Source organism: Zingiber officinale, chromosome 1A, assembly GCF_018446385.1.
Source record: "Zingiber officinale cultivar Zhangliang chromosome 1A, Zo_v1.1, whole genome shotgun sequence".
Lineage (NCBI taxonomy): Eukaryota > Viridiplantae > Streptophyta > Magnoliopsida > Zingiberales > Zingiberaceae > Zingiber > Zingiber officinale.
This window is the reverse complement of record NC_055987.1, coordinates 140489385-140508773: the sequence shown is the minus strand read 5'-3', so window position 1 is coordinate 140508773 and position 19389 is coordinate 140489385. Positions and strand designations below refer to the sequence as shown.

Sequence of the window (19389 nt, the reverse complement as noted above, 5' to 3'; positions counted from 1 at the left end):
TTCAGTCGTCACCCGGCCGGGTGATGGGCTGCCGGCGATTTCCGGTGACCGAAAGCGGCCATCCGGTGACTGGAGATATATTCGGATAAGGACACGGATATTTTTCATTTTTGGAAAGGTTCCTCATTTGGACATTGTAAATAAAGAGGGTGTTACGGCAAAAAACAACAAATTACAAGGGGGGCTAGTATTTTCCCTATTAAGTAATATACCTATAGAACTATTTTCCTCCTCAGCTCGTTCGCCCTCGCCTCCGCTCGCCGCGGCGCCACTGCCCACTCTCGAAGTCTCGTTGTCGACCGCCCTCCTCCTTCTTTACCGAGCGCTATCGAAGGGGAAGAAAGGTTCGCTGCTGATCCGTCTCTTCCTAGATCCGCCTCCGTCCGGAAGGGAAGGTTCAGTTTTTGCCCAATTCCAGTGAGCTCCGGCTGAATACGTCGGATCTGAAGTGTACCCGGAAGTTTCCAAGGGTTCTCTGGAATACCCTCGTTCGGTCCCATATTTACCGGTAAATCCTGGATCCGCTACTTCCCATCAAGACGCTCGATCGGCCGATCCGGATCAAAAAATTTTACCCGGAAGGCCAGATCAAAAGTGTACACCTTATTTAAGTCTGTTTAATATACATTTTAGTGTACTCGACTTTCATTGTTTCACATGGTCTCGGCTGCTTGCGAATGCCCGTGTGGGTGCCGCAATGCATATATTCTTGTAGGTTATTTCAAGCACATGAAATTTGTTTGAATCGCGATAGATTTTTCCGTTTGCAAAAAGTCCAGGCTTGTGATGGCTATCTTATTTTGATTATTAGTATACCACCAAGGGAAGAAAATATTTTCTGCAGTATTTTGATATGGGCAAGTGGATCAATCCTCCTTTCTTTTTGTCACGTATCAAAAGTAAATGATTAAACAGACAGAATGTATGGTGAAAATTGCATCGGTAACTATTCCATTAACTGATTTCATGTGTGTGTGTGTGTTTTTTGTGTTTTTTTCTTTCAGTTGATTGAATCGTATATAAAAGGGTGAATAAACAATGTAGATATAACTCAAAGACTAATCTGAGGATAAATTGTAAGAATTTAGAACGAAAATAGAGAAACATATCATGAGGATAAAGAAAACGTAACTACTAGTAAATCTCAAACGGGCATTTAGCAAAAACCAAAATTTAAAACACAGATGCTCTAAATGTACAATAAACCTACATCTGAATTTTCTAAAATATGGAAGAGTCATCCAATCCTGTTTTTTCACCGAACTCCCTTGCACGGGTACAATAGATAAAATAAAATCAACACAAAAAACCATTAATCACATGCATCTGTTGTATTACATCTCTTTGACATGAGACTTGTGATTGTGGTTTGTAAGTTGCCAATTTAAATTGCACTTGCTAGAAGTCTGATCTAACATTTTCTTTTTAATTGCCTTTACTCAGCTCGACTAATATTGGCAAAGATGACAAAATGGCTGAAGTTCAGATAGAAGAAAGAATGTTCAGGACTATTTGGAGTGATCTTAAATACTCTTGTAGTTATTGCACAGCTTCTATGGGCTGAGACCTGGGACAAAATGCTATTGGAATTTTTATCTTGCCAGAATGGATGAGATGTCTGGTGATTCAGCAAGATCTGAGCAAGGGAACACCAGTACTACCTGGTGGCCCTCAGATTTTATAGACAACTTGCAGTCTGTATCTCTGGATTCACGAGAGGAGACTACATGTAACATTAGAAAAGCAGAAGTCTTATCTCAAACTGCATCGCAGATATTGTGGTCTACTGGAACATTTTCTGCATCAATACCCAATGGCTTTTATTCTGTCATCCCAGTAAGTGCTAATGCTGTTCATGTAGATATTTCTGTTCTTTGGATTTGGAGCTACTTGCAATTACTATTTGTTAGTATTTCATGTTATTCCTTGTAAAATAGTAACTTTCCTTTTGTCGATTAAATTTATGCAGGATAGAAAAATTAAGGAGCTCTTCTCAACTATACCTTCTCCAGATGACCTTCATTCTCTTGGTATGGAGGGGTTTAAGGCAGATATCATTCTTGTAGATGCAGAGAAGGATAAAAAACTCTCTATTTTGAAGCAGTTGAGTGCTGCCATGGTGAAAGGACTGCACAATAATCCTGCTTTATTAATTAAGAAGATTGCTTGTTTGGTGAGTTAGCCCCTTCTTTTTCCATATGCTGAAACAATTCTGTACTCATATGTTGGATAAGCATGTATCTGTTGCATTTACCCCTACATATAGAAACCAATTGCAGGCACTATTTTACATAATTAAACTAGTCATCACTCCTATCTTATTCCTTGTGAACGTTTGTACTACAACCTTGTTAATGTGATTTTTTTGCCCCAACTATATAAGGGCTGCAAATGCTATTATGATGTTTGATTGAGAATCCACTCCTGGGTGATTGCATGCAGATGTTTACTAGTATTTTGTCATCAATATCCAGATTCCAGATTACTACTCTTGATCTTGTATGTGCCTAATACTTATTACTTGTTAGGTCTTTGATTTTTACAAGCGTCCAAATTCAGAGTTAAGTCCTGCAAAAACTGCAGTAGAAGATATGTCTCATTGGACAGAAAATAAAAGCATTCAACTTTTGGGCCAGATTAGGCATGGATCATGCCGACCAAGAGCAATTTTATTTAAGGCTCTTGCAGATTCTGTTGGTCTTGAGAGTAAACTTGTAGTGGTAAGGGGTAATCCTTCACATTACTTATTAGCAGTATGATACTGCTACCTACTTTACATTGATTTTTCTATTCTGTGTAAGTGTATAACCTCCCTTGGATCTTTGAGATTCAAGTTTTGATTCTGACTGCTTATTTTTGCAGGGCCTACCTAGTGATGGTGGTATTGAATGTGCTGATTCTTACAAGCATATGTCTGTGGTGGTGGTGCTGAACTCTGTGGAACTGCTTGTTGATCTTATGCGTTTTCCTGGGCAATTAATCCCATTTTCAACCAAGGCTATTTTTATATCCCATATTTCTGCAGCAGGGGAGAGTGACTCTGCCGAGAATGATTCCTGCGATTCTCCTCTTGAGCCAAATAGCCCACTCTGTGGTCTTCCTGACAAAGGGGAAGCTGATGGGTATGCTTCTTGCACCAACTTGTTAATTTATACCTAATCAGTAAAGAAGTGTCATGTCTTCGAGTATGTGTTTCTTAGAACCATCAAAACATGTAATAAATATTTGATTAATTTGTATTGCTTGCTACTATTTGAACGTCTTTTGCTAAAAATGGAATGCTTTCTCTTCACTATCATACATGATAACATTTTAGTGCCATGCCCAATTAGTTGTTGCCATGGTTCATCTATACAATGATCCCCTTATTTTTCACCACTGTTCAAGTGGAAGTGAATAACCTCAATTAGTTTCTATCCAAATCAACTAGTAAAAAATTTTCTTATGAGGAGAATGCCCCATTTTTTTACCTGAGATATAATCTGGTATACGTGGTTTCAGTAGAGTACATTTTATCTCATTGCCTCAAGATAAGCATAGTGGTGCGGTGCATAGGTTTAGATCTTGTGCTGCATGGGAGTGATATGTGGTAGATTTACTGTTCTTATTCCCCTGTATCATTTGTAGTAATAAAGTATATTGGATTATCAGGAGCATTCATGCAAATATTTTCGCCGATATATTTTCAATCTATGATGCTGTATTCAGGAATGTAATGAGTTCGACAATCTATTTTTAATTGTTATTCCTGTGGCTCCCGCACTTCACCCATTGCTTTCCATGCTTTAGATGCATTGTTCAATGCATCTAATGCTCCTTTTCTTTCTAACAGTTGTGAACAAGATGACAACAATCACTCTCTCCATCAGAGGGTTGATGGTTCATCTTCAGGTCAATCACTGCGTAACATTGTACTGAGATCAACAACTTTTACTAAGGGAAGGCTGAGGTAAGTGGTCGTAGCTGAGTATTTTAAGGTTCTTTAAACTTAATCTATATGTAAACTAAAATTTTGGAAACTTCATGTTTTTGTCCTTGACTGTTTGATCAGTGTGTCTCATAGTGAACCTGATATTGCAAATGCTCTTGCCGGATGTAACCAAAGAAAAACTGTTGCAGAACAGCAGCATACAGCTAGTTCAAGGTTTTGTCTATGAGCTTGCAATACTTTCTAACTTTATTCCTTTTTTTGAATTGTTTTTATAATGATGGTGTTTTTTGGAGTTCAGTAGTAAGAATTTCATCTTGGAAAGTTCGTCTTTGGATGCAAGGCTTAAGATATACTTAATTACTATATTAATCCTTCAGTAGAAGATAGGTGGGAATTGATGTACTATGTCCTTTCTTTATACTCATTAGACAATAGGATCAAAGCCTTAATGAGATTTATTTGGTTGAAATATAACATTTTCAGAAGCTTTCACAAGATGTAACCCTTTCTCATCTCTGGTCCATTGGAATGCACAGCCAGAATAGTTTTATCAAGGTTAGCACAGAGAAAAACCAAACAATTCCTATGACGGGTCTTGGTGGAGAGGATAAAATATTATCAAGAAGAACTACTACATATTTATAGAAGTCGGCAGCAGCCTATAACTAAATTTCTAAGGTGGCATTAAACCTATTCATTATATAATTATACTTTTAATAATTCTAAATATCTCTAACGAGGTCAAACTTCCATAAACCATTAAACTTCATTTATGATTCTCCAGCAGTCATCACTGCATGTCTTGTTCTGTTGGTGCATCACGTGGTTAGGCCTCTCATGCCTCCTTGCCCTACTCACTGCAATGCAGATGTTGTCGTCTGATCCCTTTTGGTTAGTATGTGTCTCAGTGCTTTGCAATTCCTGGTGGATTGTAAATTTTCATTCATTTATCTGCATGAGTGCATGGTAATGAATATGAGTCCATCTCAGCTCCATCTGCTACCACATTTGTTCTAAAACATCTCATTTGTGACTAGTGATTTTCATTGTATTAAGATTCAAGAGAAGCATTTTCAATAGTGCAATGTTAAGTTTTATACATTGAGATTAGGTTTGAACCCATCTCAAGCTCCATCCGCTATCATATCAGTTCTAAAACATCTCATCATGACTGTAATGATATTAAGATTCAAGAGAAGCATTTTGAATATTTCTACTGATGTTAGTTTAATGTTAAGTTTTATACATTGCGATTGGATTTTGAACCCTTCTTCACCAGAACCTTCATTTTTTGTCAGTGCAATCAGTGTTTGGTGAAGGCTGAAGTGTGTACAAACATTTTGATCCATCTCTTAAATTGGACTAATCTATGTGTCTTAATTAATAAACTGGTGCACATAGTATCGTTGTATGGCTTGGTCCACATCATGTTGATTGTGGCATAGCCTAACATAGACCTTGTGGCGGACTCCAAATTGTTGCGACAAATGGTGTAATGATAATTATATTGTTTGCTCGTTTGCAGTCCTGAGCATCCCCTATCCAGAGCATAGGGATGGTCCATGCTTAGTGGTGATCGGCAAGCATTTAGAGAATGCACAGATAATTCAGACTATCATAGGTGTCGTAATTAATAAATTGGTGCAGATAGTATCATTGTATGGTTTGGTCCAGATCAGTATGATGACATAGCCTTACATAGGGCTTATAGTTGACTCCAAATTGTTGTGACAAATGGTGTAATAATGATGATATTGCGTGCTTGTTTGCAGTCCAGAGCATCCCCTATCCAGAGCACGGGGGTGGTCCATGCTTAGTGGTGATAGGCAAACATTTAGAGAATGCACAGATAATGCAGATGCATCAAGGTTGGTTTCCTCTTCAGTTAAGAACTTTGCACCAACTACTGCAATGTTCTCTAATATTTAATCTCGTTTGATGTTCACATCAATGTAAATAGTATAAAATCAAAGCTTATAGACAATCTTGTAAGTTAACCAGAACTAATATTGGTTATGATCGGTAAGTTCATCCAATACATAATTTATTCCAAAATTAATTTGGTTCGGATCTAGCTTGACAACTTAACTCTAAATAGAGTCCAATTTTGACTCCACTAAACGTGAATATGCTCCATCCCTAACCAATGCCTCAAAACCCACAGATTCAAATTTATCTTATCGAGGAGCCATTCTTATACATAAATAATCATCTACATAATCATTCAAATCATCCTTGAACATGCTTACTGTCCTTTGATAGATCACAAATATTGTCTATGCTATTTATTTATTTTTTATTTTTGTCATTTTTTTAATATAACAAAATTGTCCAATTTGTACCTTTTGTATTTTTGACACATGCACCTCTCATGGGGCTAGGTAGACTAAATCAGATTAAGTGAAATACCTGGATTAGTTTCTGTTTGACACAGGAAATTTGATCCGAGTCTTAGTTTGGTTTTGAAGTTTTAAAGACCTTAGTTTTTCACAACAATTAAATTCTTGTGTTGTTCTGACTGACACATTTAAAATTTAGCATTCTGCTTCCACAATAAAATGCAATGTAACAGTGGAATGCAATAGAATCAATCGGGATGGAGATAGCAGTGGCAGCTTCTTCCTCATCTAGATGTGGCAACACCCCCCTCTTCCTTTGCTTGCTTCTACTACATTTGTGCTTTTCTCTCCTTAGCAATTCCTCTTCGGCACCATGTATTGACACAACTGGCACAGTCTCACTTTTGATACTCTAGCATGAAATGAGATCTTGAACCTTAGTTTTACTCCATAGATTCTGATAAGTAATCTTAATTTCACTCATGCCATCTTAAGTTGAATTACATTTCAGTTATCTGTTTCTGAGAAAAATGAGATAGTTCACAAAAATACATGGTGTACTTGAAATTAGAAGTGTAAAACAACACATGGTAAACATTGTATGGAACTGAAATTAGCCTAAGTTGATTATGAGTATTTTCTTTGCAATAACTGAAGATAGCCGGGATCTCAACATAGAAGCTCTTGCTTTTCTGTCACATTAAGTTTTATGATTGATATTACTGCATTCTGAAGGTCTAGGGATATAGGTCCAATGCGTTCTTTTTATTGTCAATGTGTATGTTTCTTTTGCATTTTTCAAGATTTTCATTTTGGTTTTAGTTGTGCTCAAGCTTTTAACTTAGAGCTGTATGCAAGTAGAGAGAATTAAGTGCTTCATGGTTTGCAGATCAGATGGTGCATCAACATTTAATGCTCGCAGGATACGAAGAAGAAGCATTAGCATTACTCCAGAAATTGGTGATGATATAGTAAGGTTGATCTTTGTTCTAATATATTTGATTCTTGTACATACTTCCTTCAATGCTTGATAATCTTGACTTTTTATAGGATTCTCCCATTGCCTTTTCAGCCTTAGAAATTCCTTTGTCTATCGCAAACCTACTCTGAAATATACCCTTAAGCTAACATTCATTTTCATAATTATTCTAGAAGGCAATCTAGGTCAAAATATGTGCAGTTTTAAACTACAAAGTTATAACCAAAAACTACAAAATTCATTTCAATGATGTTGTTTGTTTGTAAATAAATAATCCACCACCCATTACTTTTATTTTTTCTATCTTTTTTTATAGTTCATGTAACACGGGAATCAATACAAAATGATTTGAAGAATTGAAAATATCACAAAGATGACCTCCGCTACCTGTGCATTTGTTTTGTCTGAACTATCAAAACTCAGGTCACCTATTGTAATTCATATTTATAACTATCCTTTTACATATAAGGATTGGAATAAGATGCTTATGATCATTTACAAGATTCAGAATTTGCTAGGTAAATCTGTTGTTCCATATAGTTTTTGAATAAAGTGGAGCCAGCAACATGCAGATCTCAGAGCACTGTTCTTTGCAAACCTTTCAAAAATACTCTAACAGTCAGCAGCTAATAGAAGCTTTGTTGATGTTTAAACCTTTTGCTATCTTTCTCCTTATCAATTTAAGCAACGATAGATTTCGCTCTTGCAGACAATAATATTGTGGGAGTCAATCCTTAAAAATCAAGAGAGTGAAGAGGCTTTACACCAGTGAATGGATATAATCCATGGAAATCATTGTTCCTACTCTTCTAATGAACTGTACAGAATCATCAATCCACTTTTTGGCAATGTCTTGAATTTGGTTATTACCCTCATTCAAACAAGTTCTCTTCATGTCATGATTGCTAATGTGATGATCTCTGAGAAGGATCATTAGTTTTGGCCACAAACAGCAATTTCTTCAAAAGAATAAAAGAAGAGAATGCCTCTAAATAATTCCTATATAACATAAACATCATAGCCTATGAAAGTGTCCAAATTCAGTGTGTGATCCTGTTTTCTTCCTAAGTTGTTTTTGTTGTACGTTAATTGTTGTGAATATAGCAATGTAGTTCTTAAAGCTAAGGTGGCTCATTGTAGTATATTATTTTGGGTGAAAAATGGTGATATGCCCCCAATTTTCCTTTTCTTTTTTGCTCGTAAGCATGTTTTGTTTTTTTTGTGCGGTGGTTTGATTTTCTTTGTTTCTTTCCAGGGCTGTTCGAGCGATGAATGAAACTCTGAAGCAAAATCGTCTCTTGAAGGACCTTGGAGATGATGGTTCGTGCTCATTTTCCACAAATGACCAAAATCAGTTGAATAATCCACTAAATAAGGTATTTTCTGTGGCACCATATATTGGTGAACTTGTCTCATTCATGTTTATGTAAGAGTGCATTCATTGAGACATCATAATTTAACATGTTATAGATATACATCTTTGTATGCAAATTACATAGTCAATGATCATTTTGTCACAATTCGGTTATAACCCTTGTAATGTGTTTTATGATTATCATGAGCCTGATACCTAAGAAGGATCTCTGACTACCTCCACTTCAATTTTTAATATTTATTTATATTTCTGAGTAAATGACATATCAGCTTCTGTCTTGCTTCCAAGATGACCATTTACATAGGCAATGGCTGTTTTGTCACGATTCGGTTATGTCTTATAATGCATTTTATGATTATCATGATCCTGATACCTAAGAAGGATCCCTGACGTCATTTCAATTTTTAATATTTATTTATATTTCTGAGTAAATGGCATATCAGCTTCTGTCTTGCTTCCAAGATGGTTGAACAAGATGCCTCGAATGTTCTCACGATGCTTCAATTTCACTACCCTGTGATGATATATCTCTGAAAATTTTCCTTTCAAGTTCATGAAACAGTAAATTTAGGTATCATTGGGTTTTGATTTCCAAATTGTATTTTTACTGAAGTTTCTCATTATAGCTAGATGGAAATTTTCAATCATGATCTCTATTTATTTTTATGATATAATTGACTCTACTTATGTTTCCTGTCTTTAATGTGCTTAAGTGATGATTGTTCTTATTTTTTAAATGGTTATTGACTTATTGATTCTTTTCCTTATTTCTCATGATTACACTTTATCCACAGCAGAAATTTACATGCTTTCTATTGAGATAATTACATGTTGCCAAATTCCTAGAATTTCTTGAAGACTCAAACAAAGTGCTTTTATTATTCTAAGCAGATTCTTGAACTTCAGTCCTTGAATCACTATTTTATTTGTTGTCCAGGATGAAATATCTTTCAAGCATTCCAAGCAAACAGGTTCCAGTCAGAAGGCTATATCACTGCCTTCTTCACCTCATGAATATAGCGGCAAGAGTCCTGAGAGAAACAGGGATTCTCCAAGAACAGAAGCAATGTTGTCAACCTGGAACAATGTTTTGCAGTCTTCTCCATTCCTCACTAAGCCTTTAATTCCTTTCGAGGAATGGAACATTGATTTTTCAGAGATAACTGTCGGCACACGCGTTGGAATAGGCAAGTTTTTAATTCCTAAATTTAATCTCGTACAGCAATGCTACTAGTTTGTATCTACCCTCTGAATCTGCTATTGTTCTGGAAGGAAAATTTTCTGTAAGAATTATTGCTGACCTAGTAAATACACATGAATAAGGGGAAATCTCTTATATACTATAGCTTGGGTGGAGGGCTACTCAGGTGCATTACTTTCTCCTCCATTTGTCTTACCAAGGGATCTGATGCATTCCTTGTTTACTTATGGGCAACTTGGGTCTGCACAGTTTGATTTAAGCTGTATTATGGGATCTGAAATTGTTCACTTTATTTGATTTCATCAACCATGTTTGTCTCTTGGTGATGGGGTGAAGAACACACCTATTCTTATCAAGATATCTTCGAGTCTTTCCAGAATAAGCACATTCAGAGGGCTCACAAGGACTTGATATGGTTCACACCTTCCAAAGTCGATGAGCTTCTAATAGGTGAGCATCAAGGAAAAGGAGACAGTGGAAGAAGAGGCGGCAAAATTGGATAGAGTTATTGTAGCTTGCCATTTCAGTTCGTCAAAGTTAGCTTGACCCACTGGAGTTGAAATCTCAAAATTTAATCAATTAACCAAACTAGTCTTTTTTGCTTGTCATTCGAGACTGACATTGCCTTTTGCACTTGTTCCTAAGTTCACCCTTGTCATGCATCAACATCTTTAGGCGCAAGAGAGAAATAGAGTAAGCTTCTTCCTTATTCAACTTGGTTAAGGCAGATCCTCTTGGGTATGCTAAACATCAAGACACCACCACTTGGCATTTTGGATTGCAATGGATTCTATTAGGCATTTATATGGTCTCAGAGCTAGTCCACCTCGTGACATTGTTGGGACTAAAGGGGCAAGAGAAACCCCCCTTCTCTCTCTGGCCCTACATGGTTAAGTGAAGTCTTCCTCCTGTACATGCTTGAAGTATCAAGGGACCTCCCCACCCAAGTGCCATTTTGGGTTGTAATAAATTTTCTAGAACTTTCACAAGTTGAATATTGCAAATGTCTTCCTTCATGAGGGCTAAAATAGTAAGTGTACATGGAACAAGCAATGGACTTTTATATTCAAGGGAGGTTGATTTGGCGTGTCACTTGAAAAATTCATTGTATGGACTAAATCAATTATATACAGCAAGCATGGTAGGAAATTTAGTGGTCTTACTAGATTCTCTTCTTTCATCACTTTGAATCAAGGGGACTGTTCCAAGAATGATGAAAAATGTTTCCAAGAATGATCAAGAATTTCAAACAATTAAGGCACATATTTTGTTTAGAAGTTGCAATTTGTATAACTTGCATCTCTCAATGGAATGGGATATACTTGAGGAAGAAGGAAGTTATGATGTAACACATTAAATAATCCTGTAGATTAAGTGTCAGATCTAATGTCTATCGAGGAAGAGCCTTTCTGTCATCATCCTAGATTGATTGACATATTTTAAATCTTATATAATTATCAATGTAGAAGGATTTGAAGATGATTCTTATTAATTTAGGAAAAGCATATGACATATGATTTTCTTTAGCTATAGGTTTACATCTTGGGTATGTGATAAGGCATGTGTGAGAATATTGTTACTAGTGTTAGGGTTAGTTGGAGTGTGACATATGATTTTCTTTAGCTATAGGTTTACATCTTGGGTAGCCCTAAGTTCCTACCTTTTTGCTTAGTACTAGCATTAACCAATCATATTGAAGTTAAACCACCTTGGTGAATGTTTTTAACTGATGAGAATACTATAATTAGATCAAAGTCATCTTTAACTATGAGAAAAAAATTTAGGAATTAAATGTTTTAAGATAAGTAGAGCTTTCACTAAATATATGAAATGTAGGTTTACTAACAAGTAAAATTGTTAGAATAAAGTATGGGTGGCCAAAATGTAGAGGAGCTTCAATAGTCTTTTATGATCATGTCTTCATTCTAGAAGGAAAATCTTATAAGAGTATGGTATATTTGAGGGATTGTAGCATTGAATTGTTAGGAAATATGTACAAAAATTTGATATAGCAAAGATGAAAAATACTAGATGAATGTATAATGATACTAGAAAGTGTAAAATAAAATATATTTGAAGCAATTAGATATAGTTTCAATAGTTAATTTGATAGAACATAGGTTGGGATGCTATAAACATGTTCAAAAGTAACCAATATATTTTATACTTAAAAGAGTCAATTTATTGAAGTGAAATGTGTAAGATGTAGAGGGAGACCGAAGAAAATAGTAGACAACTTAATGAAACATGGCTTGATGAAGATTATATAACCTAACCATCTAAGGATTCTCTGTAAATAGTGTCCAACTATTGAATTAGTTCTGGTTGAATTTTTCTTATTATGTTGAGTAATTTTGAAATTATGTTTGAATTACTGATACATTATACGTATATACTTGAATTGTGTATTTAATTAAATTTACCATGAGTAGGAAAACTTAAAGCCCTCCCTAGCCCAAACCAAGAAAAAAAAGAGTTTTGAGGATTAAATAGTCCAACTCATATGCTCTTGGATTGCTGTTGCTTTGTGAGGAAAACTGATGGAGTTTGATTATTTTAATTTTTTATTCTTTTGTCTCAATCCATTGAGTTATTATCTGGCATATATTTTTTGGATTAAATAAAAGGGTAGCCCGCTGCACGAAGCTCCCACCATGCGGGGTCCCGGATAAGGATCCTTTGTATGCAGCCTTATCCTGTTTTTTGTAGGAAGTTGTTTCCAGGATTCAAACCCATGACCTTTAGGTCACAAAACAACAACTTTATCTGTGACCTTTTGGATTAAATACTAATCATTTTTTTTTTCTGAAGATAGCAACATTGCTAAACATCCCTACATTAAACAAACAAGACACTTATGAGGTTCGTGATTTAATATTCTGTAGGATTCTTTGGAGAAGTTTTTCGCGGGATATGGAATGGTACTGATGTTGCAATTAAAGTCTTTCTCGAGCAAGATCTTACAACTGAGAACATGGAGGATTTTTGCAATGAAATATACATTCTAAGGTATATGTTGTTACATATGAGAAATTTGTGTTCCTTTCTACATATTCTTTTGTCCTGACCATATATTCCTTTCTTTCTTCAGCCGCCTTAGACATCCAAATGGTAAGATACTCACCAATTTGAATATTTGTTTATAAGCTTGCCTGTTAACTTTTTAAAATTCTCTGATATGTCAATTGAAATAGGAAATCCCGTGTAGTTTTTTTCCCCGTTTGAATTTTAGATCTAAAACTTTGCAGTTATTTTATTTCTTGGAGCATGCATGAAGCCTCCTCACCTGTCAATGGTAACTGAATATATGGAGATGGGATCTTTGTATTACCTTATACATATGAGTGGCCAGAAAAAGAAGCTGAGCTGGCGTAAGAGATTGAAAATGCTACGTGATATCTGCAGGTATGCAATGAGGAGTCATATTCAACTGAGACCAGAATAATAATTGCTTCCAATTTATGAACTAAAAGTAATTAGTATCAGTTTGCATAGTTAATCTTGACTCAGAAATAATATGATTCAAGAATAAAGAACCATCTGCTATTACCATCCCTATGACCTTGCAGCAGATGTTGTTAGATGATTGCTGAAATGTATTCCTAGATTATGACTTTATGAAATTATGCTGACTTGGGCTCATGCACAATAACATGATCTGCTTCTCTGCTGGTATCAGGGGGCTGATGTGCATACACCGTATGAAAATAGTCCATCGTGATCTAAAAAGTGCAAATTGCCTTGTGGATAAACACTGGGCAGTTAAGATTTGTGATTTTGGTCTTTCACGAATCATAACAGATGGCCCCTTGAGAGACAATTCATCTGCAGGGACTCCTGAATGGATGGCTCCTGAGCTCATTCGCAATGAGCCATTCACAGAAAAGTGTGACATCTTTAGTCTTGGCGTTATAATGTGGGAGCTGTGCACCCTAAATAGACCATGGGATGGCACCCCACCAGTTCAAGTAAGCACAGTTCTCTCGTCTCTTGCAGTCTCCTTGTTTAAAAGAACACCTGAAAACAATCCTCTCTTTGATCTTTTTTTAGGTGATCTATGCAGTTGCAAATGAAGGCACGGGACTGGAGATTCCTGAAGGTCCTCTTGGCAAGCTAATTGCAGGTAGTCACAAGTTGGTTTTAGCTTCGCTTTGTGTTCCGGATATACCTTAACTGCTTCTTTTACCAGCCACCTTAATATATTTCTCTTGCAGATTGTTGGGCAGAACCGGATGAGCGACCGAGCTGTCAGGAAATCCTAACCCGCCTGCTTGACTGCGAGTATACTCTATCTTGACTATTTCTAGAATTTGAATGTATAGCGAGTGTAGAACCATAACTTTCGCATCTTTAAGTTGTAAATGTTCTGTGAGTAAAAAATTTTCATACATATTTCATCTCATGCAATTGACACTTGGAAGTATTCATTCTAGTATTTGAGATTGCTGAACAATCGTGCAAAATTTTGTATGATATCAGATATATGAATATATGAAAAAAAATCATCCTTGTTATGCAATCAGATGCAGCTTTAGAAGGCAGATAGTAACGTGTTTTGTCTTGGAAAACAACAATGATATAGTTCGTCCAGTTATTTCCAATTTGACCTGCCGTAGTCTTTGGTTGAGGTGTTCCTCATATGACGTTTATTGTTGAAGCATTAAGATGAAGGGAGATCCTTGCCGATTGGTGAAAAACCTTTACTAGTTTTTTTATTAATTAATCAAGTATTTTTTTTATGATAAAATCTTATATAATATCTATTTTAAATAAAACTCATTAAAATTTTATATTCTAAGCGTTAAAATGTTGATGTAGAGCTGATGTTGTGTGATGCCACATTAGCGATCGCATTGAGTTGGCGTTGAAATATCATATCTAAAAGATTCAAAGCGAAGATTTTTTTGGTTAATTTGATTTAGGATCGAATTAGATGATCTCAGATCATGCTTTCGACACTTCACATTGGATGTAGTATATAAAGTCATGTGATCACCATCTCTCTGAAAATAGTGTAGGCAATAATAGATAAAACTTGAAAATATGTCCAGCATTTATTTTAAGAGTTTAATGTTCATCATTTATGTTTTTTCAAGTAACGATATAAAGACGCATTTAAGTGGGTGGGGGGCGATCGCCTTCCCATTTCCTCAGCGGCACCAACGACAACCGGCGTGGTCCTGCCTGCTCTGTCATCGACTCGTCACGCGCCGTCCAGAGTTCAGAACCCGAATCTACCCCTCCATCCGGTCGACGTGTATCGGCTTTGGCGAGGATAATTCAGGAAATTCACGACCCGTCGCCGAATTCATCGCCTCTGTCCTTCCGCCACCGCGCCCAGCAACCCCCGTTACGAGAAGCCCGCGATGACAGCGGATTCGACACGACTCGTGCTACGACGTCGTCGACGATGTTGACCCGGTCTCCCCGTCCACTCCCGAATCGTTTCCCACAATCAACGGCGATGATGCGGCGTCCTCGAGGCCCCACCCGCCTCATCCACGGCGGGCGCCAGCGTGCCTCCCGCCGTTCCGCTGCACGTGCCTCTCACGCGCAGCCGGCGCCTTCGCCGTCTCCCCTCTTTTACTCCCCCTCTCTCTTTCTTTGCTCAACAAACCCTAACGCCGCCGCCGACGATCAAATAACGTGAGAAAGAGAGAAGGGGATTAGGGTTTGGGAAGATGGAAGGAAGAGAGGTGGACGCGATGAAGCCGCCGAATCCGGCGCTGCCTTATCGAGAGGATTGCTGGAGCGAGGGGGAGACGTCGGTGCTGGCCGACGCGTGGGGCGATCGCTACCTTGAGCTCAACCGCGGGAACCTGCGGCAGAAGCATTGGCAGGAGGTCGCCGACGCCGTCAACTCCCGCCCGAGCGCCAGCCGCCGCCCGGCACGCACCGATGTCCAGTGCAAGAACCGAATCGACACCCTGAAGAAGAAGTACAAGGTCGAGAAAGCCCGGATCGCTTACGGTGGCGAAAGCCAGTGGCCCTTCTTCTTCCGCCTCGACGTCCTCATCGGATCCTCTCCGCCTGCCACGAAGACTCCTTCCTCGCCGCCGCTCGCCCTGCCGCTCCCATTCCACCGCAAGGGCACTCTCTTGCCTACTGCTACCGCCGTGCGCCCTGCGGAGCCAAAGGGGAAGCGGCCGGCCGCCACCGTGTTAGCGGTGGATAATCCGATCTTGAGGCGAGCAGTCGCAGCTGCCGAGGCGGCTGCAGAGGACATCAAGGATGAGGACGATGTGGGCTCTGAGTCACTGTCGAGATCGTCCTCAAGATCAGGAAGGAGTTGGAAGAAGGGAAATGAGATCCGCGAGTTGGCCAGGGCGATCTCGAGGTTTGCGGAGATCTATGAGAGATTGGAAGGATCAAAACAGAGGCAGATGTTGGAGCTGGAGAAGCAGCGAATGGAGTTCACAAAGGCACTCGAATTTCAAAAGATGCAGCTCATTGTCGACACACAAGTACAGATTGCCAAAATCAAGCGTGCCAAACGATCAGGCGCAGGTAAGAGACGCAACCATTTCAGCTCATTGTGGTAGTTATCTCTACTTCATTCCTCATGCAAGATGAAGTTTCTGATATAATTCTTTGGTCAATTCCCAAACAATTAATTTATTTGAATTTCCAACTTTTCCTTCTTATAAATCTGGAATGGATTGCAAGATATTAACCACACTATTCTTCTTCTGGTAGTTCATCTACGTATGTGTTGTTGGTGGAGGTACTCTTTCCTTGATTTGTATATTGTTCTCATTTGAAGCCTGAGTTTCACATAGAAATACCATAACTAGGTCATGGACATTACTTGATCCTCAAAAGTAATCTGACTGCAGACCTGATCCCATCATTTCATAATTTGGAAATCAATTTGTTGCAGATGATTCCTCGTTTTATGAATTTAGTTGGGTTCACAGTAGTCTGAACGTAGTTATACTGAAGAGAATGCATTCAAGAAACGGAACTTACAGATTTCTCCAATTTTGTAATTACTTTGTATATATATTCATGCTTACTTGCCATTGTGTATCACACTCTTTGAATTCTATCACTCTTTGAATTTAGCATTTGTGTTTCTTTTGTTTGATTTCACATTTTTTTTATACTTTTAATTGGATCTGGGAAATGTTTGTTCGGACATATAACTAGATTCTGTGGGTTTTGTTAGTGAGATACTTATGTATGCTTACGTTGGATTACATAAAAAAAAGTGATACTACCCAATACAAGTCATTTAGTTCTATTTTCTTGCATGTTCCTTCTGCTGCAGCAAGAGTTTCCTATGCCTCGGCATTATTTGTTTTTTTCTGTCTTATAATATCCTGTAATGGATGCATGCTGCATGCAAGCTTCAATCACTGTTGTTCATGTCCGTCAGCCAGTAGTACATCTGCATGATGCTATCTTATATCATTGCTACAATTCTTTTTTCCTACAAGCCTACAAGTGTTTGAGATTCTTGCAAGTTTTAATAATTAAATTTTTCATGTATTTGACTATATAAAACAATGTTTGAACCGTGCTTTTTTTACATCAATACCAAAATATTAAGCTACGGCGGTATTAAAAAAAAATGGTTCCCAGATAAACTGTCTATAAAATGACACTTGTAACAATTTTTCCCTTAGTGTTCCAAATAGCCTTTGTTGGAAAAATTTTGGTCATTTTTTTGTCACCTTTGTCAAATGGATTTAAATGAGTATAGTTTCTTGCATAAAAATAATATAATTGGTGGCACATATATTACATTATCTTCTAAATGTATCTTCATTCAGTTTGTAAGTTCGTCCTACATTTTGTGGTACATTTATACATGCTCATATGTCAAGATGAATGTATTTTTTCCTACATTCTTCATCAGCAAGTTATTACATGAATCTTATTCCTCTGTTGGACTCTAGGAATGCTACACTTAAACTTTGTGGCTAATTATTTTGGTCAACAAAAGTTTGTTAGGACAACTACCATTAATGCATTAGGGCTTATCAAATTTTCTCTTGGAACAGATCACTAAAATATTCTCATTGTTTGATTGTCACATTGTTTATATCTGAATGATTGAATCACATTAAGAAGCTCAAGGAGGATATGCTCCAACTTGATGTATCTAGGTGCATATCTCATTGCACAGCCGTCATGTGGCTCATCCTCAATTAATTTGCCACTCACCGGGCAACATATTTCATTGTCTTGGGTTTGAACCAGTGCATGAACGCTGTAAATCTTACAAAAGGTAGTAAATTGTGCAGTATGCATTTAGTCACACATTAGAAGTTCTAGTGTCTTTCAAGTAGTATGTATATCCATGACTGATTTTATGTTTTAGTTTTGATATAGTTGAGCAAATCAGCCAGTAGTTTCATCCAAGTTATGACACATTCATTATTGAGAGCAGTAATGCGTTGTCTGGCCTAGGGATATGTGAATGAACTCTCTAGTTCCTGAGTGTTTATTCATTGCTTACTCTGGCGTTCTTAGACGGTTAACTAAGCTAAGATTTATGCTATGTCACTGCAACTTTATTGTCCATAAGAGTAAGATAACTATTCTTGAGTAAGAACACATGTATTGTTCTAATTTGTAATGTTAACAACTTCTATTACTGTTGCAACATTTTCTTTCAGATGTGTACTCACACTTTAATTTATCTTCAGACAGCTATTTGTAGGAGGGGAGGTTTTCTCTACGGGGCGCCATGGTTTGGCATGTACATCTGGATCATGCATTTTATCAAATGCTCGTCATAAATTGCGATATCTACGCGAAGATCTATGACGTCTCATGATTGTTGTTTATTAGCTCATTCTGACTCGGGTGAACAACTGACTGTGATTTATAATGATCACTGCGATTTAATGGACCTTTTGGCTCTTCTACACAGACAATCTGTAACCTTAATCAAGTTTCTTTTCAGGCAAGTGAAGAGGATTGAATTGGCTAAAAGTTTGCATTTTCTTTTGTTAGATGATTTGTTTGATTAACTCTGCAGGGCTGAAGGATTTGTAAGGAGGTAACTAGTGTTAACCAGTAAATTTTCATTCTCACTATCCTTGATATCCTGTTTTTAGCCCAGAGACTATGGTAAAAGATGTCTGCTCAGGCTAATTCTGCTGACGACCAAATCCCATGCTGAGATCCTTAACCGATATTAGACCTTTTTTGGTCGCATCGGATCAAAAGAAAAAAAAGAAAAGTTAAAATAAGTAGATTTTGAAAATAAAAATAAAAATCATTAATAAGATTGTGAAAATCAACCATTAAATGACAATGAGCAAAGAAAGTCTGATCTAAGCTACAACAAGATCACGCAGCTAAAATTTAGACAAAATCAAGTTCGGATAGTAAAAGATTAATATCGAGCAGTTCAGGGAGGTTGGCGTAGCCCATATATGACCAAAAAATAAAACTTCCAAACTATCGCATTTTTTTCTGGAACCGTACTACATGAACCGCACTTATGAATACAAAAATTCGAATATGTTTTTTTTTTCAAAAAAATGTGAATTTTCTTTTTTGAAAAAGTGTTCACAAGAAGGAAAAAAAGAGATTGTTTTAACAAATTTT

The 19389-nt window shown here is 37.2% G+C and overlaps 2 protein-coding genes across 6 annotated transcripts; both read left to right on the top strand.

Moving 5' to 3' along the window:
• The first annotated feature begins 208 nt into the window (after positions 1-208).
• Positions 209-14215, top strand: LOC122036014 (probable serine/threonine-protein kinase SIS8). Of its 5 annotated transcripts, none has more exons than XM_042595193.1 (17): positions 209-508; positions 1444-1836; positions 1970-2173; positions 2529-2720; positions 2863-3122; positions 3833-3949; positions 4064-4144; positions 5704-5799; positions 7160-7246; positions 8505-8625; positions 9562-9811; positions 12711-12834; positions 12917-12936; positions 13074-13230; positions 13505-13793; positions 13876-13948; positions 14040-14215. In XM_042595193.1, the coding sequence occupies exons 2-17, from the start codon at positions 1606-1608 to the stop codon at positions 14120-14122; spliced, it is 2385 nt and encodes a 794-aa protein (XP_042451127.1). In that variant the 5' UTR covers positions 209-508; positions 1444-1605; the 3' UTR covers positions 14123-14215. The 5 variants fall into 5 exon arrangements, with proteins under 5 accessions (XP_042451127.1, XP_042451148.1, XP_042451140.1 ...); XM_042595186.1 differs by having other exon boundaries at positions 210-508; positions 4052-4144; XM_042595214.1 differs by lacking the exon at positions 2529-2720 and having other exon boundaries at positions 4052-4144.
• A 754-nt stretch (positions 14216-14969) lies between these two features.
• On the top strand, positions 14970-18869 carry LOC122036008 (trihelix transcription factor ASIL1-like). Its single transcript, XM_042595177.1, has 2 exons — positions 14970-16332; positions 18480-18869. The coding sequence occupies exons 1-2, from the start codon at positions 15507-15509 to the stop codon at positions 18491-18493; spliced, it is 840 nt and encodes a 279-aa protein (XP_042451111.1). The 5' UTR covers positions 14970-15506; the 3' UTR covers positions 18494-18869.
• The last annotated feature ends 520 nt before the right edge of the window (positions 18870-19389 follow it).